The sequence below is a fragment of the Trachypithecus francoisi genome, unplaced genomic scaffold (assembly GCF_009764315.1).
Source record: "Trachypithecus francoisi isolate TF-2019V2 unplaced genomic scaffold, Tfra_2.0 Lachesis_group10, whole genome shotgun sequence".
In the NCBI taxonomy this organism is placed as follows: Eukaryota; Metazoa; Chordata; class Mammalia; order Primates; family Cercopithecidae; genus Trachypithecus; species Trachypithecus francoisi.
This window is the reverse complement of record NW_022681455.1, coordinates 69349097-69373284: the sequence shown is the minus strand read 5'-3', so window position 1 is coordinate 69373284 and position 24188 is coordinate 69349097. Positions and strand designations below refer to the sequence as shown.

Here is a 24188-nt window from a genome sequence, read left to right as displayed (position 1 = left end):
TTGAAACTATAACAAGTACAGTTCAATTATTATATTTATACAGTACCTTGAAGAGTATATGTCAAGTTGCACAACTGACCTTCTTTTCTATAAAAAGTATAGATGTAGCCAAAAATAAATAATTGAATTATGGAACATTTTGAAAAAGAGAACCCTGTTGCTTTTGTTGCATGTAAATAAATTTGGATGTTTAATACTTCTTTGCATTTCCTTGCATGTTTGCAAATATGACCTTAATTTTTTAAATTAAAAAATCTGTCCACTTTAGATTTAAAAGTGATACCTTGTGAAGACAGCTGTACAGAAAAAGTAAACCCATAAATTTAGCAGATTTTCAGAGACATAAAAATAAATTTTCTTTTCAAAGAAGAACCAAATACATGCCACAATTCCATCACAAGCCATAGTATGAAAATCAACTTTTTCTCTCCATAAAGAATTGAGTTGTTTAGGTTGAATTCACATCACTCACCTGTTTGACTAAGCTGAGATGTGCTTCTACTCCTTCGAGACACTATGGCAACCACTTTGGCACTAAGGCTGGATCTCCGTTTCTTTCCACCTGCTCCAACTGTACCAACAGCTGTGTCTGACTGGCTGCCGTCATTATGCTCCAGTATGTACATCTCTCCACTCACACTGGTGCTCTTCATGATGACTCTTCCTGAAGTCCCCATCCGTCTGCCTTGCATTTTGGGGGTAAATGAACTATATTTACAAAGTAAAAACATATATGCATCCATAAATTACAGGTCAGCATCACTGAAATGCTAAATCTAATTTATTTTGAAATAATCCAGACATATTTTTAGGGGAAAAATGCAGATGAGTAGTGGTTCTACACCTACAAATAGTTTAGTATCACACCACCACCCGCAAAATATTTATTACTAGACATGGCTTAAAACAATGCCATTTCAACATGGAATAATTTATAAACTTTTTAAAGATTATAAAAATAAGTGCAACAAATGCCATACATGGGGAGAAGAATGTTACTGACCAATTTTGTAAATAGTATAGTTACTATGTTACCAGAGAAAAACTAAAATATTTCAATTATTAAGAAAAGTTCATATACATTGCAGAGAGAAAAATATTTTTTAAAATGTACACTCTTTAAATGTGCCACATAACGAGGCTTAAGAAATGAAGAGCATTTGTTCTAATTTCCCTTTGGGATTATAACTAACACATCTTGCTTAATGAGTCTAAGTAAGACTGCAAAGAAAGCAAAAACTAAAACAAAAACAACAAAAAATACTTTTGGATTAGTTTCCTCTCCTCCTGTGTGCCCTCATGCTCCACTTCTCCACACAAACTTCTTCACCTCATTTCCTTCTTTCAGTGCCTCACACTCGCATGAGGTAGGCTGATTTCTTTTTTTTTTCCTTTCCTATCAAAACTTGTCTATGTTACCGGCTTGTACAAGTTTATCTGAAGAGATTCATTTTCTCCCCAAAGAATATATTATTGTTAATTATTTTATGCAGCATAGAAGTTAGCTGGGAAAAACTCCTTTCTATTAGCCAAAGTAAACTATGTCTGAGAGTTGAGGAGAGGCAGGGCAAGCAGGCAGGGGGCATGGATGTTAGGATTCTTACAACCTTTTAAATTACAATGCATATGCAGCTTTATTATCCATCTAGACCACTACATTTTTGTCTAATAAAAACCTGGTTTGATACATCTAAAATGACCCTCTTAATTTTGTTTCCTCAAAACATTTGCAAAAACTAATTATATGACCCTTATTACCATTTTGATCTTCTTCATTTTCTACTTCTTGTTTTGAACTACAAAATACACACTAGCTGATATAGCATCTTTAACAGTGAGGACATTTAATATGTTAGTCAGAATAAATCCTAATATGATTATAAATTGTAAAACAGAAAGTCTTGGGATTATGTAACAAGTCTGTTGTCATATATATAATGAGAGAGAAATTGGTATGAGGTGAATTCAGAAAGGTGGGAGAGTAAGATCAGGAAGGAGAGTTTATAAGCTATGGAAAAGAGGTAAGACTGGTCCTTAGGATCCTTCATGGATTGTGAATTGAATATTGAGACCTCTATTGATGAGGACAATTTGTAATTTTCAATACTTAGTTGCATTACTTGAACTTGTCCACATCGAAATTCTGATAATAATAAATGATTCTTATTCTTTCAACGCATTCTAGTCAGTTTTTCATTACCTAAAGTTTTAAAAGTCATTTGCAAATCTGATAATTTTGCTATGCATTTTACGCACATTTTTTGAGACATAAATGAGAGTATTATTATATATGATCTGTCCCAAACTGATTCCTGTGGGATTTATATTCCCAACTCCAGCAGACTTTCTTTCCTGATAAATATTATGGTCAATTTCTTCTGTGTCTTCACCAACATATTTGAATGCATTAGCTAAATATGCCACCCATCCTTAAGGCTACTCTATCTGCTTGTCTTTACTATTTTACTTGCAGAATTCTGCTGGAGAATCTACAGAAATGTCAGGATTTGGTCAATTTCATAGTTACAATGTCCATGCTCAGTCAAATGCCTACACCAGAGAAAGCAGTGGTTTCTCATCTCTCATCAATCTTTTTAGCACACTCTCCACAATGGTTACTGAAAACTTCTCTTCTGATGATTTTTTTTAACCTTTAAAGGAAAGTATGAATTAACATGTACCCTTTTTTCTTCCCATTATTTCCATAAAGATGGAATTCTATTATAGCTTGAAATTTCTATCTCTAATATCAGTCTACAAAAAAATACCATTGTGAAATTCTGGGCAATGTTCTTTACTTTATGAAGAAGTTTAAGAGTATAGGGAAATCTCTGCTATCATATTTTATTATTAAAATTTAAGATGAGCTGGGAAGAGTCAAAAGTTTATTTCATGGATATCCAATTTTAGCAGTGAAATATTCTACAGTTTTGACAAAAGTTCTGGAAAACATAGAAAAACATGTATAACAAGTGTTATCATTGGGAGGGGGTTAAGTTATACGAAAAATGATTGGGTGAATAAAATATGAGGTGCTTTTTTCTCAAAAAAATATATGTCTAGATGCTCAAAAGCATTCTTTTATGAGGACATGTGTAGATTCCTAAACAGTCTATAATATAATATTCAATGAAAAAACATTTAAGGTATTTTCATTTCTTTTAATTGAGGCAGTTCAGAGGATCTAATCAGTCAGATTAATCTAATCAATCTGAAGATTACAGCACAAATGTGCTTTCTACTGCCCCATTTCTTAACTTCCATTTGTTCTGCTTCTGTTTCTTGAAAAATTATTCCTATCACTTAAACATATCTGAATCCTTTAAGACACATCTTATGGTTTTCTGCTTTATAAAGCTATTCACTCTCTCTAGCTTCATGACTGTTGTCTCCTGGTCCTTGGTTTCATATTTTGTACTGGTTATATTAAGATTCTGATATTTTATAACAGCAAGCACTTTATGCACCACTAAAACTGCTACAGTCCCCCTTCCATTGCTGAATGAATTGATTTATGAGTAGGAAGTGGAAAAAAAGTGATCAGTATAGAAATATACTGTGATATAACCCATCTTTAAAAATCTTTAAAAATCAAACAAAATTCCTTTCTTTTTGATCCCCCCTCTTCCTGTAGACTTTTTGCTGAAAAATCTGAAGTAGTTATTTATATATCCTCTCCTCCTTTTTCTGAACAAATTTGAATCAGGCTTTGTCCCCAACATTTCACTAAAACCGTCTCTTATCAGTCGCCAATAACTCCACATAGCAAAATCCTGTCACTTCATCAGTCCTAATCCTTTTGACCTCTCAATATGTCATGCATTTGTCAAAGAATTTGATTCCCTTGTCTTGAAATACTTTATTCTAATGGATTTTCCAAACTTGTGCCTCACTGGCAGGACCTTGATCCTCTTTTATCACTAAATGCAAGAGCTCCTCAATGTCCAGCCCTTTGGCTTATATTCTTCCACATGAAACGAACTCCACAGACGTCTCACCTGGTTCCAAGCTTTATGTAGTATCTATCTATATGTTGCAGATCCCAATTATTTTCCTGCACCTTGTACTCAACCCTGGATTCCAGATTTATATATCTAGCTGTCAACTGACATATCTGCTTGGATATATCTAATAAGGCTCTCAAACATAAAGTGTTCAACTCCTCAAAACACCTACTCCCTCTCCAGTCTTCCATATCACATCATAGGCACCATCTACCCAACTGCTCAGAGTAAGAACAAAATATCCAATCTTGGAAGTAAGACAAGCCCAACCAACCAACCAACCAACCAAATTGGTTTCTTGGCCACTTTTCTTGAGCATTCCCTAACATGCTTGTGCACTGGCTAACAAGAGCACCTAAGGGTCATTTGACTGTCTACAGAAGTATAAAATTTTGACTTAGTATTTACTTATAATTATAGTCCAAATATTTTATATTCTTTGTAAAGTTAGATGTTAATTTGAAAAAAAAAAACTAATAAAGGGCAAATGATTACTATCTGGCCCTAGCGAGGATAACCAGTAAGTCATAGTTTCATTGACTTAGAATACATTATCCAGTTCTGAATCTAACTTAGTAATCTAATTTTAGTATTCCATTTTTCCCCAATAACTATATGTGTATATATAAAATTACAAGGGTTTCTTGGATCATCTTTGGAAACAGCTTGTTATACTGTTGGTTTTCTCACTAATTAATTAAAACTCCAATATTTGCTATTTTTCTGGTGATTATTGATTTAATTTGGAGAATTACATTCTGATAGTACTGGAAGTTCCACCAAAGACACTTAAATGAACTCCCTACTTAAGCCAATTAGCTGTGTTGTCCAAGCAGGGCATTTCATGGGCTCTATAAGCCCAGGGGTGCCTTTTCCTGGCTTCTAGATTTAACCTCAAGAGGCAACAGCACAGTCTTCTTTCTGTTTTCTTTTTTCTGACTCTGGTTCTATGCATGTTTTGATTTTGTTTTGTTTTGTTTCTTTCTGGTTCTGGTTCTTGGCAAGACTGGCTCTGATTCTGCATTGCTTATGACTAATAATACTTTCTCAACTAGTGGCAGTAACAATAGGGAATTTACCTATGGGTGAAATCTGTCAGATGGCTGGCCAACAGATTTCAATGTCAGGAATACATTGAAAGCTGGGTGGCAGATAACAGAAAATCTAGTTTGGTAGACTTTTTGCGTGTATTTTTTTGTTGTATGCTACTAAAAACTCACATCACTCAAGAAATATATTGTGCACACTGAAAGAAGAAAAACCCTTTAAAGTCTAGGCTTAGGTTATTATGTTAATTTTAGCCCTATAGCTGAGTGGTAACACTGAATCTGCTAGTTCTGTTTGCTAAAAAATAATCTTTTCAATTGGTGACAAAAAAATTTCTCACTTTGTGTATACCATAGGGATAGTTGTTCAAGTAGCAAATACTAGATCTCAAGGTATTTTATTTTTATACTTCTGTTTTAAAAAAATGTTTTAATTTTCAATTTCATGGGTACATACTAGGTATATATATTTATGGGGTACATAAGATTTTTGGGGGGGCTTTTTAAATGACACTTTAGGTTCTGAGATACATGTACAGAATATGAAGGTTTGTTACACAGGTATATACGTGCCATGGCGGTTTGCTGCACCCATCAACCCATCATCTACATTAGGTATTTCTCCTAATGCTATCCATCCCCTAGCCCCTCACCTCTCAACAGGCCTTGGTGTGTGATGTTCCCCTCCCTGTGTTCTCACTGTTCAACTCCCACTTATGAGTAAGAACATATGGTGTTTTATTTTCTGTTCCTGTGTTAGTTTGCTGAGAATGATGATTTCCAGCTTCATCCATGTCCCTGCAAAGGACATGAACTCACCCTTTTTTATGGCTCCATAGTATTCCATGGTGTATATGTGCCACATTTTCTTTATCCAGTCTATCACTGATTGGCATTTGGGTTGGTTCCAAATCTTTGCTATTGTGAATACTGCTGTAATAAACATACATGTGCATGTGTCTTTATAGTAGAATGGTATTTTAAATTTGATAGAACTTCTGTTCTGATTGATCTGTACAAGTAAGTACTTAAATAACTCTAGCACAGAGAATTAATCCCCAGAGAAGAAAGAAACTGAACCCCTAATACTTTAAAAATGCTATCCTTTTAAGAAAAATCCCTTTTCAAAAAATTGCTAACTCAGCAGAATCAAAGTGAATTCTTGAAGATAGCATAGTTGTTTAATAATTTTGGCTTAACAGCAGGTTTATGAAAACCATAATGATATTCTACTTTAAATGTACTAGGATGGCTATAATAAAAAATAGACAATAACAAAGGTTGACTAGAATTAGGAGAAACTAAAGCCCTCAACATTGCTGATGGGGATGTAAAGTGATGTAGCTGCTTCAGAAAATATGATGGCACTTTAAATACAGGTAAGCTAGAGTTACCGTATGATCCAGTAATTCCATTCCTAAGTACATACTCAAGAGAATTGAAAACATATATCCACACAAACATATACGAACTATTCATATGAAAATTATTAGCAAAAGTCAAAAAATGGAAACAAAACAAATGCCCATCAACTGATGAATAGAGAAACAAAATGTGTTAAATCCACATAACAAAATATTATCAACCATAAAAAGAAATGAATTTTGGGGACCTCATACTGATAGGTACGGAAAATGAGATCTGGTAGTAATAACACTTTGGTCCACATTATAAATTACACATATGATTTGGTATGAAATAATTAAGCATTAAATGGAAAAGGTGATAAAGTATCTATACACATTCAGCCAAATCAAAGATGCCATCAGTATTAAGACATATCATAATTTTATGTAATTTTTTTTGGTGGCTTAAAACAACATAAATTTATTATCTTTCAGTTCTGGAGGTCAGAAGGCCTAAAATCAAGATGTCAGCAGGGTTATGTTCCATCTGGAGGCTCTAGGGGAGAATTTGTTTCTTTGCCTTTTCTAGTTTATATAGGCTGCCCCAATATCTGATCTGATGGCTCCTTCCTCCGTCGTCAAAGGGAACAATGGCTGGTTGCATCTTTCTCAGGTGGAATCACTGTGATCTCTGCCTCTGTTGTCATATATCTGTCTTTGACTGACTCTGCTCCCTCCTTTTTTCACTTATAAGTACTCTTGTGACTACACTGGACCCACTGGATAACCTTGCATAAGCTCCCTTCTTTAAAGTCAGATGACAGCAACCTTAATTCCATCTGACACCCCAATTCTCCATTTTTCTGAGGATTAGGATTTGTTGGGGGCACATTGTTCTGCCTACCAGACCAAGTAACTCTGGAATGGGGGTATGGAGTCTCTCTCTTAAGAAAGAAAAATGCTAATTAAACAATGACATGTCATCAATTGTAGAATATGCACTGACTGTATAGATGGTAAAATACAAACAAGTAATGTGGATAAAATCAATTAAGTTATGGTAACAGACAAACGAATTTAAACAATAATTTTTTAAAATAACAATAAAATAACATTAAAACATCAGAAGCTTACTTTCTCAAACATAGACTTTACTTATAGATACAGAAGTGATGGGTGATGTAAGACAATCAAATCTGCACCTTCATTTGCCAGACTTTGGCTCATTATTACAATGTAAGGAGGCTGACACAACGTTTTGGAAGACGATAAAAAATAGAAGTCCTACAATACCTTCTTTCAGAAAGCAAGAATGTTTTCAGAAGACATGAGGGGCTATGTCAGGATAGTTCCCACTCTTCATGACAAGCTTAGCTTAAAAACAGTTACAATCAATTTACATATATTCAATCCACTAAAAGAACCTAGAAGTCTACCACAATTCTATTGTAAGCCTTAAGGAGGAACAAGTAGTATAAATAATAATAATGCATATAAGTTCACAATGCTGTTTACAAAAATGTTAAAAGTTAAATAACGGCCGGGCGCGGTGGCTCAAGCCTGTAATCCCAGCACTTTGGGAGGCCGAGACGGGCGGATCACGAGGTCAGGAGATGGAGACCATCCTGGCTAACACAGTGAAACCCCGTCTCTACTTAAAAAAAAAAAAAATACAAAAAACTAGCCGGGCGAGGTGGCGAGCGCCTGTAGTCCCAGCTACTCGGGAGGCTGAGGCAGGAGAATGGCGTGAACCCGGGAGGCGGAGCTTGCAGTGAGCTGAGATCCGGCCACTGCGCTCCAGCCTGGGTGACAGAGCAAGACTCCGTCTCAAAAAAAAAAAAAAAAAAAGTTAAATAACAAAAATTATATGAGCCCTACACTTACATCTGGATCAATACACAAGTTACTAACCACAAACAGTAGATCAATATTGTTGATCAATATTAAGAAGCCATCTCTAGGCATCCATCCTATAATTTTCAGTGGTCATAACACAGGGACTGGTGATTAATAATCAAGGTGGCATTAAATACCTCCTAAAGGTGTCTGGTAGATCATTTTGATAATAAGAATCAGAACTGAAAAATGAACTCAAGCTAGATCACTATTTATATTCAATCTCTTCAAGTAAGCTGGACCTTAAGAAGTAATGATCCCTGTAATTTTTATTAAATCTCATTCCCACTCACACACATGTGTTCAGTTTTATGTGAAGCTATAAGTAGTCTTTAGTGTTGAGGGCTTATGCACATTTCGTTAGTTTATTCCTAGGTCTTAGATTTATTTCTAGGTATTTTATATTTCTGACTACATTACATTGATGGCATTTTGTAAATTTTATTTCCTAAGGTTGTTGCTAGTACATAAAAATAAAATTCCTTTTTATATGTATAAAAGAAAATTCCTTTTTATACATATAAAACATACATATAAAATAGACATATAAAAATTGTTTTTTATATAGACTTCTAGGTCCTTTTAGTGGATTGAATATATGTAAATTGACTATAATTGTTTTTAGCTAAGTTTGTCATGAAAATATTTTATATATTTCCTATATGCATAATCATATAAACTGTAAATAATGATCCATAAATTCATCCATCATTTACCATCCCTCCCTCTATCTGGATTCAATTTGCTAAAATTTTGTTTGGGGTCTCTCTATTTTAATGAGGGGTTTTGGCCTATTTTTTCTATCTTGTAATGTCCTTACCAAATGTATCAAGGAAAGGCTGGCATCATCGAGTTTCAAAATGTTCCTTAGGAAAAAATTGTGTAAGACAGAGTATTTATTCTTTAAATATTTGTAATTATTTATCAGGATTTACCTGGGTCAGGATATTTCTTCGTGAAAAGGTTGAAAACAATTACAGAATCATTTAAGAAACTAAATATAGAACTCTTCAGATTTTTAGTTTATTCTTATGTCATTTTTAGTAAGTTGTACTTTTCAGAAAATTTGTATATTTCCTGTAAGTCAGGGTTAGGAAAATTTATTTTGTAAAGGGCCAGACAGTAAATATTTCATACTGACTCTGTTACAACTACCCGACTCTGTTGCAACCACTGAATTGTTGTGGTGGGAAAACAGCCATGGACAATATATTAGGAAATGGGCATAGATGTGTTCCAGTAAACCTTTATTCACAATAATAGGCAGTGGGCCAGATTTAGCCTGCTGGCCATAGTTTGCTCACTGTGATCTGAATCGAAAAACTTACCAGCCAGCATAAGTTGTTTATGCTATCATTTATATATCTGTATAATATGTATTATTGTCCCTTTTCATTCTATGATATTGGTAATTTTTATTGAGCCCATTTACTTTGATGCAATTATTGATACAGATATAGTTCAGTCCACCACTTTCTGTTTATTTGTAGTCATCCCATCTGTTTGTTGTTTTACTTCTCCTTTTTGTCTAATTAGGTATTTTTATTATTCCACATTTTCTCAACTATTAGCATCTGAGTTGTTCATTCTTCTATTATGCTATTAGTGACTACCCTAAAGATTAAAATAAGCACTTTGATTTACTTAAATCCTCAAGTTATACATTTTAACCAATTTCAAAATAATGCAAGATTTGTACAATAACTTACTTCCATTTACTCCCCTCCCACCTTTCACTTAGGTATTTTATGTATTTTTCACTTCTACATAAGTTTTAACTATCATAAGATGTTGTTTTTATCATTATTAACTCTTTCCAATGTTCTTCATTCTTCCTCAAGGCTAGTGCTTCCAACTGGAGATACTTTTCTTCCACATGAACTCCCATTAGTATTTTTTGTAGTGCTGGTCGCCTCGTGATGAATTCTCTTATCTATCTATCTATCTATCTATCTATCTATCTATCTATCCATCCATCCATGTACTCATTTATTTCCTGAAAGACAATTCTGGGTAATATTTACTAAACATAAAATTGCAGGTTGGACATTTTTATTTTTTCCTTTCAGCAAACTTTCTTCTGGCCATTCCACCAAATTTGGGGTCTCATAATATCTGCTGAAATTTCAGCTAGTCATATCTTTGCTCTCCAAAGATACTATGTCTTTTTTCCCCTGAGATTCTTTTAAGAAATGTTTTTCTTTAGTTTTCTGTACTTTGATTACAATAATGCTGATTTTTTTCTCTCTTACATATATTATAGGGTATGTAAAGATTTCAGATTTGTAAGTTGATGTCTTTTATCAGTCCTGGAAAATTATCGGTCTGTATTTCAGTATTCAAGCATTGCTCTGTCATTTCCTCTCCTTCTGGGACTCTATATACATTCGAATTTTTCATCAGGTTCCACTTGTTTACGTTCTCCTCCAATTTCTCTCTCTCTCTTCTCTCTGTGCATCAACTCATATACTTGCTACTAATTAGTTCACTAATCCTTGGTTTTACTGTTTCTCACATGTCATTAAACTCACCTATTACATTTAAAAAATTTTTTAAATTATAATTTAATTTTTAAAAATGGATTCCAGGTCTCTGCTAAATAATCCATCCTCCTTTGATTTCTTTAACATATTAATCACAGATATTTTAAAGGCTCCATTTGGTAACTCTTGTTAGTGTTTAGCCAGGTAGTCCTTTTTTGTTGTTGTTAAACATGACTCATACATTTTAATCAGATGTAAAACGCAGTGGATGAAACCCTGTGGAGGCTCTGGATGATATTATTTTCCTCCAAAATAGGTAAAATTCTCATTTGACAGAAACATTTCATCTTGTTCTTGCACAGTTTCGGTTTAAAGATTTGCTTTTACTCACAGAGTGTAATGCTTATTTCTAGAGTTTGGCCCTTCTGAGATACGTAAAAGAACCAAAGGTGTTTGTCACACCCATCTACCTATGGGAACTTGAAGTCCAATCCATCTCCCTAGCACTGGCAGCTGCTGGAATTTGTGCTTGGCTCTTTGGCCTTCCAGCTGCTGCTTTTTGTCTGCTTTCCTGGAACCTTCCCTGTGCATAGACAGCTCATTGGTCAACGTATGAGGGAAATCTACGGCAAAATTTGAAGCTTTCCGCCCTCACAATTTCCAGTTTCTCTGTCAGTTCCTGAATTGTGAAATTTATTTTCTCAGCCTAGTAAGTAAGAACACTGCTCTCTGCTTAAGGCTCTATTATCCCATGTCACCAAATTGGAAAGTAACCTCAGAGGAAACTAGGATGAATTTACCACTTACCTTGTGTTTTCCCCTCCTTTCAAAAATTGAAACTACTCAAATTTCTGCCTGCTTTGTTGCTCTCAAATGCCTTCCAATAGTTTTTGCTGTTGTTGTTCATTGTTTGTTCTTGTTTAGCTTTTATAGTTTTATATGTGGAGAAGTTAGTCTGATATAAACTATACTGTCATGCCTGGGGAACTGTGACCATGTCATATTATTGCTTATTTTTGAATGGTAGAAGTAGACCAGTTATGTTGTTATCAAAATCTTCATGGGGTTTCATAATGAAGACATATGTTAAAATCACGCTATAGCAATTTATTTGTAAATTACACTGAATAGCTTTTGCCACATTGATTCCTATATACAGTCCCTCAATACCCTGCTTCTGCCACAGAATGGCAGACCTGTGATGGTCCTCTTCTGAGTTCATGTAGTCTGCTATTCTGAGGTACAAAATACTGTTTCAAGGTGCTCCAGGGCAAAAACTTCCCCTAGCTCCTACATGTTCTAGAAGGGAATTTTTCGTTGGGTCTTTTAAAGCTGTGGTATTTATTTTAGAGAGCTTTACATTCTGTTCAATAGCTGAATAAGTAAGCATCTACTTTTGGCATTTCCTCTCATTTTGGTCCAGATTTCACTGAATTTGAAAACTGCTTTCTATAGCTTATAGTTTACAGATGTGGTTAAATCCTAGTTTCACGTTAGATGGAGTTTTTAGTCTTTTTAGTCTTCTTATAAAATTGAGGTGAGTAAACACATCTGTTCTCTGTAACTTTAAATCTGTGATCATGAGGTCTCTTTGAGAAGTAAAATGAGTAGGCCTTGATGACTCATTTGAACATGCATTCCCACTGGGAGTGATACTGTCCCCAGAAGGGGATAACTGATTCTTGAAGGTAGAGGGAACAAAAAAAATCTTAAGATAATAGGTTAGTGGTCCTCCAAAGGCTTGCAGTATATAAATAGTATGTCTGTAGTATTAAAATTTCACATGGGGAGGGCAATTAGGAAAGGAATATCTAAAAGATTCCTTAGGGGAGTGATAATAAAAAAGATTGAGAAACATTGAATTAGGAGGAGGACTGGGGAGAGGTAAAAATCTGGGTGGCTTCCAGTTTTTCGACTTGAGAACTGGGTGGATAATGGCGTAAAAAGCATGTAATTATTCTGTTCAAATACTAAACAGCCAATAATGTTCTCACACTTGTTCTAAGAAATGTTATTTTACAAGTAACCAGTTAAAAATATATATGCTCATGTATTTCTATTGTAAATGCAACACATACAAAAACAAATACATATTTAAACAAAAGCTGATATACATACTCAGTGAATACCAAAACATGAGAAAACAATTACTTACATCATGCATGGACCATAAAACTATATAAATGAGTCACAAATAATAAAGTCATAAAATTAATGAATACGCACAAATGCTGCCTTGATGTATCTGTTGTAATTTACAAAGTAACAAATAATACAACTAATTATTTCAGATGATTCAGAAAACTTTGAAAATATTTCCACTAATTACAAGAAAACAGCATGTATGTCATCTTGGGGATACATTAAGGTCTATGCTCTCTTTATTCATTACGCTGCATAAGTAGTATGTATACAGTTAGCAAATACCAATCAATCCACACTCGGTTATCATGTCTGTGCTTTAGGATAGTCCAGCTGAAATCAAGGTAATCATATGTTAAAACGAGTAAAGAAATAAAGCTTTAAATGATTTTCTAAATGAATAAAAAAGATAAAGTAAAAATATACTTTAAAATTTTTCCTACATTGCTTTAAATTGAACAGATATCAAGAGTAGTATAAAAAGAGTAGTATAAAGTCTATTAACTGTACAAGCTGAAGTAATGAGCTTGGAAAAATATATATTTCTTTGGACAATCTATATGTTATTTAAAGCTAAAATGCTAAAAAACAATAACAAGTATTTAATCTATCTCATATACCAAGTGTATAGTAAACATAATATATAGTAGAAAAACAGACCAACTAAGACCAATATAGAACAATCTACTAGTTCTCTTTTTCTTTGATATTTGTTTTTTCTTAGTGCATTATACTGAAGTCTCACTACACATTGCATAATCCTTCAGCCAAATTATGGTACTATCTGAATTTTAAAAATAGGTAATAACTAGAGAAGTAGAACCACATCTCATATTTTAATTTTCTCCTTGGAAGTAAGAGCACTAGAATTTACTGTGCCATATATTTTGGTTTACAATATGTTTTTAAAGCAGCAGTGCCTAGCTTCCTTTTTAAAAATAAACTACTTCACAAACTTCTGTTGTATTAAACAAATACCGGTAGAACTGCTTTAGCTGAAGTTGCTGAAGTCCTGCAGTCTAGGAATTCTCCTGCCTGTTTAGTTTTCCTCCTGCTCCTTGGACAGTTTTCTCCTGTCTATCAGGCAACTCTTGGAGACAATAAGGTTCATCAAAACACCAACAGTCCATGGGCATAACTCTGAAAACCACTCTAATAAAACTGAGCTCTTCAAGTGTCAAATCCAACAGTTAAATTCATCCAGCTCACCATGAAGCACCGTGAAGTGGATAAGTTAAATATTAGTAATCAAAATTCAAATTTTAAATGCTGTTGCACTATATTATGTTTTAGCCATCTAAAACATTATGTAAAAGCCATCAAAGATGACTTTTAAAAGTATAAAGTAATTAATCTAATACTTCATACCATGTATGCAGTAACTGAGTTATAAAGCACAATGCTATATTTTCAAAGTATTCTGATATACACTATTTCGTTTTATTCTCAAACAGTCCTGTAAGGTAGGAGTGGCAGGTATGATTCACATTTTTCAGACGAATATACATTTAATATTATTATTACATTTGTATGAAAATCCACTAAAAACATAGATCTAGGAATCATGTGTGTTTTGTTTTATAGCAGATAGTATACAGCACCTGCATATAAGACGTACCCAATAAATGACTGGTGAATAAGTAAATGGATAAATGTACAAATAAGCGGAAAAAAAAATCAAGGTCTAAAGAAGTTGTACACTTGTTGAATGAAGCTCTCAATATTGGTGAGTAAAAGTACTGAGCCATAGCTGACGGAACCAAAGATTCACATCTGAGTCAAAAGCAGTCTTTAAGGGCAGGCTTGGTAGAATTCACATTGTCCTGGCATGGGAACTCTGAGCACAAGATGCTCTTTATTCAGCAATCACTAACCACTCCCTTAACTTCAGACTCATTTCATTCCTCTTCCTTATATTCAATTATCCTCTGAGACTTCAGAATCTCTTTCTTTTTTTTTATTTATTTATTTATTTATTTATTTTTTTGAGACGGAGTCTTGCTCTGCCACCCAGGCTGGAGTGCAGTGGCTGGATCTCAGCTCACTGCAAGCTCCGCCTCCCGGGTTTACGCCATTCTCCTGCCTCAGCCTCCCGAGTAGCTGGGACTACAGGCGCCCGCCTCGTCGCCCGGCTAGTTTTTTGTATTTTTAAGTAGAGACAGGGTTTCACCGTATTAGCCAGGATGGTCTCGATCTCCTGACCTCGTGATCCGCCCGTCTCGGCCTCCCAAAGTGCTGGGATTACAGGCTTGAGCCACCGCGCCCGGCCCAGAATCTCTTTCTTAGTTTGAGCTGTATCTACCTTTACCTCCCACATTAGTTCTTCATTCCCCGCTTCCATTCCACCTCATGACTGAAATGGTCCTGTCTCTCTGCTGGTGCTCTCTTCTTTCCCGAAAGTTTTACAGTTCTTGGCTCCCTTCACCATCTCCTTCTATGTTCCTCATTGTTATTTTTTTTAAGCCCCTTAGATATTACTTCCAATTCAAGATCCAACTCTGTTTGCTCTGCCTTGGCATTTGCCATCTAACCTGGGATAAAGTCTCTAGGGCCATGATCCTTCTTGCTTTTCACACCTACATGTTTTTTCTTATTTATTAATTATTTTAAAATATTATCCTTTTCAAGTGAGCAAATGTAAAAAAAATTTTTTTTTTAAATGGTAACACACCAAATACGAACTATTTCTGGCAGTATGGTAGATGATATATTCTGATTCCAAAAAATCCTTTCACTTCCAAATGCCTATTCATTATGATGGGAAAATTACAACAAATGCCTGTTAAAATACAAATGTGAGGTCACAAGAAAGAAAGGCATTATCTCCTTAGCCAAAAACCAAACGAGAACTAAAACAGGTTGGAAAGTGAATGATGAATGTCTTTGGAAATATTGCAGAGCTAGTGAGGAGTTAGAACAGAAATCCTCATGAGCCAAGACTTTTAAAGAACAACAAGGAAAAATGTGCATCTCAGTCTAAGCTCTCACAGAACCTCACTGGTGGCTTTCTAATGTACTTTTCTCAGAGAGGAGAATGATCCAGAATGAAGGTCTAAGATGCATGAAAAATGATTAGCAAAGAAACTAGAATGCATATGGTTTACTATAAGACATTTAAAAAAATAACATGCAATAAGGGGAAAATGAATCAATCTATAATTAAAACTTTGTACAAGAATATGCAAATGCGGGAGGGACAGTAGCACAGCTAAGCATATGACAGTCATTTTTTTTCTTAGGAGGAAGTAGAGGTAATTATTAACTTCAAATTGACTACTTAACACAATTTATAAACTTCAGAAACTAGTCAGTAAAAATCACAGAAACTGCATGATTTCCAGTGTAATGGAGGGGGGAAATGAAAGAAAAATAATTCAATTAAAAAACAATCAGGAAAGAGAAAAAATAGAATAAGAAAAATTAAAAGCATACACCGATATAGAAGTAATTCCAAGTCTATAAGAAATCAAAATAAATGCAAATTGATAAGCTAGCCAAATTAAATTATAGAGATTGTGTGGTTAGAAAAAAATTAAGTCTAGCTATTTTCTGTTTACACGAGTATAACACATTGGTCATAGAAAAGTTGACACAAAAAGATGTGAACAGTGAATAGTTAGATTGAACACTAACTGCAAATAGCTTGCGTTATCATGTAGGAAAACTGACTTTAAAAGAAAATAATATTATAGGAATAAAGAGATTTATTACATAATAATAAAAGGTTAAATCGCCAGAAAGACAAAAGAAATTCTGAACTTGAACCTAATTAAGTCTCTCATATAAGAAGAAGAGAATAAAAAAAAAGTTGACAACTCCTCTTCATAGAATCTGACTGAGCATTTTCAGTAAATACCAAATCAAATAGGCAAAAGAGTAGTAAAACAACTGAAGTTCTGAATGGTTTGGATAATAAGCTTCATGTATTGGATATATAGATAACTCTAACTGAAGATTTAGAGATATACATTCTTCTCAACCACATGTGTAATATATACAAAAATGACCCAAAAAGTAGGTGACAGATCAAACTTCAAAAACTTCAATAATCAATATCAAACAAAACACACTCTGACCACAATGCCATTAAGGCAGTTAAGTTAGAAACAAAAAAAACTCTATACTTTTGGAAATTTAAAGACTTACTTCTAAATAATTAATAAATAAAAAGGAAACTAAAATGTGATGAAATTTAAATATACTTAAAATTACATAAAAAATGAATATATTACAAACCAAAATTGGTGAGATAAAGATAAAGCCACATTTCAAGGGAAGGAAAGTTAAACTTATTTATAATAATACAGTATTAGAAAAAATGGAACAATGAATTTCATTCTTATAAAAGCAACATGCAGAAAATATAAAAAAAGATGCCAATCATGACATCAAAAATATATGGTATGTATAATTATATCTACAACAGCTATGCATAAACTTTATTGAGAAAAATGTAAAGTTTCACTGAGAGACATTAAAAAAATCAATTGAGATATATGGTGTTGGAAGGCGCAATCTTCTAAAGATTCTGATTACCCATAAATCAATTTATACATTTAATATAGTTCCAAACTAAGGATTTATTCTGTGGAACTTGATACACTTATTCTAAAATCAATATGTAAGAACAAAGGACAAAAACAGCCATGACACTCCTGCTAATGAACAAGAATAAGGCTGGGCATGGTAGCTCACACTTGTAATTCCAATACTTTCAGAAGCTGAGGTATGTGGATTGCTTGAGCCCAGGTGTTCAAGACCAGCCTAGGCAACATGACAAAACCCTATCTCTACCAGAAAAAAAAAAAAAGAAAAATTAGCCAGGTGTGGTGGCATGCACCTGTAGTCCCTGTTACTTGGGAGGCTGAGGTGGGAGGATTAATTGAGCCAGGAGGTGGAGGCTGCAATGAGCTGTGATTGTGCCACTGTACTCCAGCTTGGGTGACAGAACAAGACCCCTTTCTCAAAAAAAAAAAAAAAGGGCCGAATAGGAACAGCTCCAGTCTCCAACTCCCGGCGCGAGCGACACAGAAGACCGGTGATTTCTGCATTTTCAATTGAGGTACTAGGGTCATCTCACTGGGGAGTGCCGGACAATCGGTGCTGGTCAGCTGCTGCAGCCCGACCAGCCAGAGCTGAAGCAGGGCGAGGCACTGCCTCACCTGGGAAGCGCAAGGGGGAAGGGAATCCCTTTTCCTAGCCAGGCGAACTGAGACACACAACACCTGGAAAATCGGGTAATTCCCACCCCAATACTGCGCTTTAAGCAAACGGGCACACCAGGAGATTATACCCACACCTGGCCAGGAGGGTCCCACGGCCACGGAGCCTCCCTCATTGCTAGCACAGCAGTCTGCGATCTAACCGCAAGGCAGCAGCGAGGCTGGGGGAGGGGTGCCCGCCATTGCTGAGGCTTAAGTAGGTAAACAAAGCTGCTGGGAAGCTCGAACTGGGTGGAGCTCACAGCAGCTCAAGGAAACCTGCCTGTCTCTGTAGACTCCACCTCTAGGGACAGGGCACAGCTAAAAAAACAACAGGGGAAGCAGCAGAGGCCTGTGCAGACCTGAATGACTCTGTCTGACAGCTTTGAAGAGAGCAATGGATCTCCCAAAACGGAGGTTGAGATCTGAGAACGGACAGACTGCCTGCTCAAGTGGGTCCCTGACCCCTGAGTAGCCTAACTGGGAGACATCCCCCACTAGGGGCAGTCTGACACCCCACACCTCACAGGGTGGAGTACACCCCCGAGAGGAAGCTTCCAAAGAAAGAATCAGACAGGTACACTCACTGTTCAGCAATATTCTATCTTCTGCAACCTCTGCTGCTGATACCCAGACAAACAGGGTCTGGAGTGGACCTCAAGCAATCTCCAACAGACCTACAGCTGAGGGTCCTGACTATTAGAAGGAAAACTATCAAACAGGAAGAACACCTATACCAAAACCCCATCAGTACGTCACCATCATCAAAGACCAGAGGCAGATAAAACCACAAAGATGGGGAAGAAGCAGGGCAGAAAAGCTGGAAATTCAAAAAATAAGAGCGCATCTCACACTGCAAAGGAGCGCAGCTCATCGCCAGCAATGGATCAAAGCTGGTCGGAGAATGACTTTGACGAAATGAGAGAAGAAGGCTTCAGTCCATCAAACTTCTCAGAGCTAAAGGAGGAATTACGTACCCAGTGGAAAGAAACTAAAAATCTTGAAAAAAGAGTGGAAGAATTGAGAGCTAGACTAATTAATGCAGAGAAGGTCATAAATGAAATGACAGAGATGAAAACCATGACACGAGAAATACGTGACAAATCCACAAGCTTCAGTAACCAACTCGATCAACTGGAAGAAAGAGTATCAGCGATTGAGGATCAAATGAATGAAATGAAGCGAGAAGAGAAACCAAAAGAAAAAAGAAGAAAAAGAAACGAACAAAGCCTGCAAGAAGTACGGGATTATGTAAAAAGACCAAATCTATGTCTGATTGGGGTGCCTGAAAGTGAGGGGGAAAATGGAACCAAGTTGGAAAACACTCTTCAGGATATCATCCAGGAGAACTTCCCCAACCTAGTAGGGCAGGCCAACATTCAAATTCAGGAAATACAGAGAACACCACAAAGATACTCCTCGAGCAGAGCAACTCCAAGACACATAATTGCCAGATTCACCAAAGTTGAAATGAAGGAAAAAATCTTAAGGGCAGCCAGACAGAAAGGTCGGGTTACCCACAAAGGGAAGCCCATCAGACTAACAGCAAACCTCTCGGCAGAAACTCTACAAGCCAGAAGAGAGTGGGGGCCAATATTCAACATTCTTAAAGAAAAGAATTTTCAACCCAGAATTTTGTATCCAGCCAAACTAAGTTTCAGCAGTGAAGTAGAAATAAAATCCTTTACAGATAAGCAAATGCTTAGAGATTTTGTCACCACCAGGCCTGCCTTACAAGAGACCCTGAAGGAAGCCCTAAACATGGAAAGAAACAACCGGTACCAACCATTGCAAAAACATGCCAAAATGTAAAGACCATCGAGGCTAGGAAGAAACTGCATCAAATAACGAGCAAAATAACCAGTTAATATCATAATGGCAGGATCAAGTTCACACATAACAGTATTAACCTTAAATGTTAATGGACTAAATGCTCCAATGAAAAGACACAGACTGGCAAACTGGATAAAGAGTCAAGACCCATCAGTCTGCTGTATTCAGGAGACCCATCTCACATGCAGAGACATACATAGGCTCAAAATAAAGGGATGGAGGAAGATCTACCAAGCAAATGGAGAACAAAAAAAAGCAGGGGTTGCAATCCTAGTCTCTGATAAAATAGACTTTAAACCATCAAAGATCAAAAGAGACAAAGAAGGCCATTACATAATGGTAAAGGGATCAATTCAACAGGAAGAGCTAACTCTCCTAAATATATATGCACCCAATACAGGAGCACCCAAATTCATAAAGCAAGTCCTTAGAGACTTACAAAGAGACTTAGACTCCCATACAATAATAATGGGAGACTTCAACACTCCACTGTCAACATTAGACAGATCAACGAGACAGAAAGTTAACAAGGATATCCAGGAATTGAACTCATCTCTGCACCAAGCGGTCCTAATAGACATCTATAGAACTCTCCACCCCAAATCAACAGAATATACATTCTTCTCAGCACCACATCGCACTTATTCCAAAATTGACCACATAATTGGAAGTAAAGCACTCCTTAGCAAATGTAAAAGAACAGAAATTAAAACAAACTATCTCTCAGACCACAGTGCAATCAAACTGGAACTCAGGACTAAGAAACTCAATCAAAACCGCTCAACTACATGGAAACTGAACAACCTGCTCCTGAATGACTACTGGGTACATAACGAAATGAAGGCAGAAATAAAGATATTCTTTGAAACCAATGAGAACAAAGATACAACATACCAGAATCTCTGGGACACATTTAAAGCAGTGTGTAGAGGGAAATTTATAGCACTAAATGCCCACAAGAGAAAGCTGGAAAGATATAAAATTGACACTCTAACATCACATTAAAAGAACTGGAGAAGCAAGAGCAAACACATTCAAAAGCTAGCAGAAGGCAAGAAATAACTAAGATCAGAGCAGAACTGAAGGAGATAAAGACACAAAAACCCTCCAAAAAATCAATGAATCCAGGAGTTGGTTTTTGAAAAAATCAACAAAATTGACAGACCGCTAGCAAGACTAACAAAGAAGAAAAGAGAGAAGAATCAAATAGACGCAATAAAAATGATAAAGGGGATATCACCACGGACCCCACAGAAATACAAACTACCATCAGAGAATACTATAAACACCTCTATGCAAATCAACTAGAAAATCTAGAAGAAATGGATAATTTCCTGGACACTTACACTCTTCCAAGACTAAACCAGGAAGAAGTTGAATCCCTGAATAGACCAATAGCAGGCTCTGAAATTGAGGCAATAATTAAAAGCCTACCAACCAAAAACAGTCCAGGACCAGATGGATTCACAGCTGAATTCTACCAGAGCTACAAAGAGGAGCTGGTACCATTCCTTCTGAAACTATTCCAATCAATAGAAAAAGAGGGAATCCTCCCTAACTCATTTTATGAGGCCAACATCATCCTGATACCAAAGCCTGGCAGAGACACAACAAAAGAAGAAAATTTTAGACCAATATCCCTGATGAACATCGATGCAAAAATCCTCAATAAAATACTGGCAAACTGGATTCAGCAGCACATCAAAAAGCTTATCCACCATGATCAAGTGGGCTTCATCCCTGGGATGCAAGGCTGGTTCAACATTCGCAAATCAATAAACGTAATCCAGCATATAAACAGAACCAAAGACGAGAACCACATGATTATCTCAATAGATGCAGAAACGGCTTTTGACAAAATTCAACAGCCCTTCATGCTAAAAACGCTCAATAAATTTGGTATTGATGGAACGTATCTCAAAATAATAAGAGCTATTTATGACAAACCCACAGCCTATATCATACTGAATGGGCAAAAACTGGAAACATTCCCTTTGAAAACTGGCACAAGACAGGGATGCCCTCTCTCACCACTCCTATTCAACATAGTGTTGGAAGTTCTGGCTAGGGCAATCAGGCAAGAGAAAGAAATCAAGGGTCCAGTTAGGAAAAGAAGAAGTCAAATTGTCCCTGTTTGCAGATGACATGATTGTATATTTAGAAAACCCCATTGTCTCAGCCCAAAATCTCCTTAAGCTGATAAGCAACTTCAGCAAAGTCTCAGGATACAAAATCAATGTGCAAAAATCACAAGCATTCTTATACACCAGCAACAGACAAACAGAGAGCCAAATCATGAATGAACTTCCATTCACAATTGCTTCAAAGAGAATAAAATACCTAGGAATCCAACTTACAAGGGATGTAAAGGACCTCTTCAAGGAGAACTACAAACCACTGCTCAGTGAAATAAAAGAGGACACTAACAAATGGAAGAACATACCATGCTCACGGATAGGAAGAATCAATATCGTGAAAATGGCCATACTGCCCAAGGTTATTTATAGATTCAATGCCATCCCCATCATGCTACCAATGAGTTTCTTCACAGAACTGGAAAAACCGGCTTTAAAGTTCATATGGAACCAAAAAAGAGCCCGCATTGCCAAGACAATCCTAAGTCAAAAGAACAAAGCTGGAGGCATCACGCTACCTGACTTCAAACTATACTACAAGGCCACAGTAACCAAAACAGCATGGTACTGGTACCAAAACAGAGATATAGACCAATGGAACAGAACAGAGTCCTCTGAAATAATACCACACATCTACAGCCATCTGATCTTTGACAAACCTGAGAGAAACAGAAATGGGGAAGGATTCCCTATTTAATAAATGGTGCTGGGAAAATTGGCTAGCCATAAGTAGAAAGCTGAAACTGGATCCTTTCCTTACCCTTATACGAAAATTAATTCAAGATGGATTAGAGACTTAAATGTTAGACCTAATACCATAAAAACCCTAGAAGAAAACCTAGGTAGTACCATTCAGGACATAGGCATGGGCAAGGACTTCATGTCTAAAACACCAAAAGCAACGGCAGCAAAAGCCAAAATTGACAAATGGGATCTCATTAAACTAAAGAGCTTCTGCACAGCAAAAGAAACTACCATCAGAGTGAACAGGCAACCTACAGAATGGGAGAAAATTTTTCCAATCTACTCATCTGACAAAGGGCTAATATCCAGAATCTACAAAGAACTCAAACAAATTTACAAGAAAAAAACAAACAACCCCATCAAAAAGTGGGCAAAGGATATGAACAGACATTTCTCAAAAGAAGACATTCATACAGCCAACAGATACATGAAAAAATGCTCATCATCACTGGCCATCAGAGAAATGCAAATCAAAACCACAATGAGATACCATCTCACACCAGTTCGAATGGCAATCATTACAAAGTCAGGCAACAACAGGTGCTGGAGAGGATGTGGAGAAATAGGAACACTTTTACACTGTTGGTGGGATTGTAAACTACTAGTTCAACCATTATGGAAAACAGTATGGCAATTCCTCAAGGATCTAGAACTAGATGTACCATATGACCCAGCCATCCCACTACTGGGTATATACCCAAAGGATTATAAATCATGCTGCTATAAAGACACATGCACACGTATGTTTATTGCGGCACTATTCACAATAGCAAAGACTTGGAATCAACCCAAATGTCCATCTGTGACAGACTGGATTAAGAAAATGTGGCACATATACACCATGAAATACTATGCAGCCATAAAAAAGGATGAGTTTGCGTCCTTTGTAGGGACATGGATGCAGCTGGAAACCATCATTCTTAGCAAACTATCACAAGAACAGAAAACCAAACACCGCACGTTCTCACTCATAGGTGGGAACTGAACAATGAGATCACTTGGACTCGGGAAGGGGAACATCACACACCAGGTCCCATCATGGGGAGGGGGGAGGGGGGACGGATTGCATTGGGAGTTATACCTGATATAAATGATGAATTGATGGGTGCTGACGAGTTGATGGGTGCAGCACACCAACATGGCACAAGTATACATATGTAACAAACCTGCACGTTATGCACATGTACCCTAGAACTTAAAGTATGATAAAAAAAAAAGAAAGAATAAGAATAAAACAGGCAAATTTGCACTACTATGGTATGTATTATTAGTTATATCAATAAGCTGTATGAATTATGACAGAGTGGTTTTAGTACAGGAATAGACATTAGATACACCAAAGAAATGCAGGCTAGAAA

General features: G+C 36.1%; 1 protein-coding gene across 49 annotated transcripts in view; it reads right to left on the bottom strand.

Moving 5' to 3' along the window:
• Positions 1–24188, bottom strand: part of RIMS1 (regulating synaptic membrane exocytosis 1) — a 519140-nt gene that overhangs the window by 71273 nt on the left and 423679 nt on the right. For 26 of the 49 annotated variants that reach the window (XM_033217605.1, XM_033217606.1, XM_033217608.1 and 23 more), the window contains one exon: positions 473–708. The exons of 14 other annotated variants lie outside the window; for them this stretch is intronic. In XM_033217605.1, the coding sequence (XP_033073496.1) occupies positions 473–708 (236 nt within the window). The remainder of the gene's footprint in view (positions 1–472; positions 709–24188) is intronic. 9 more of the 49 variants (XM_033217614.1, XM_033217607.1, XM_033217610.1 and 6 more) reach the window with 1 other exon arrangement.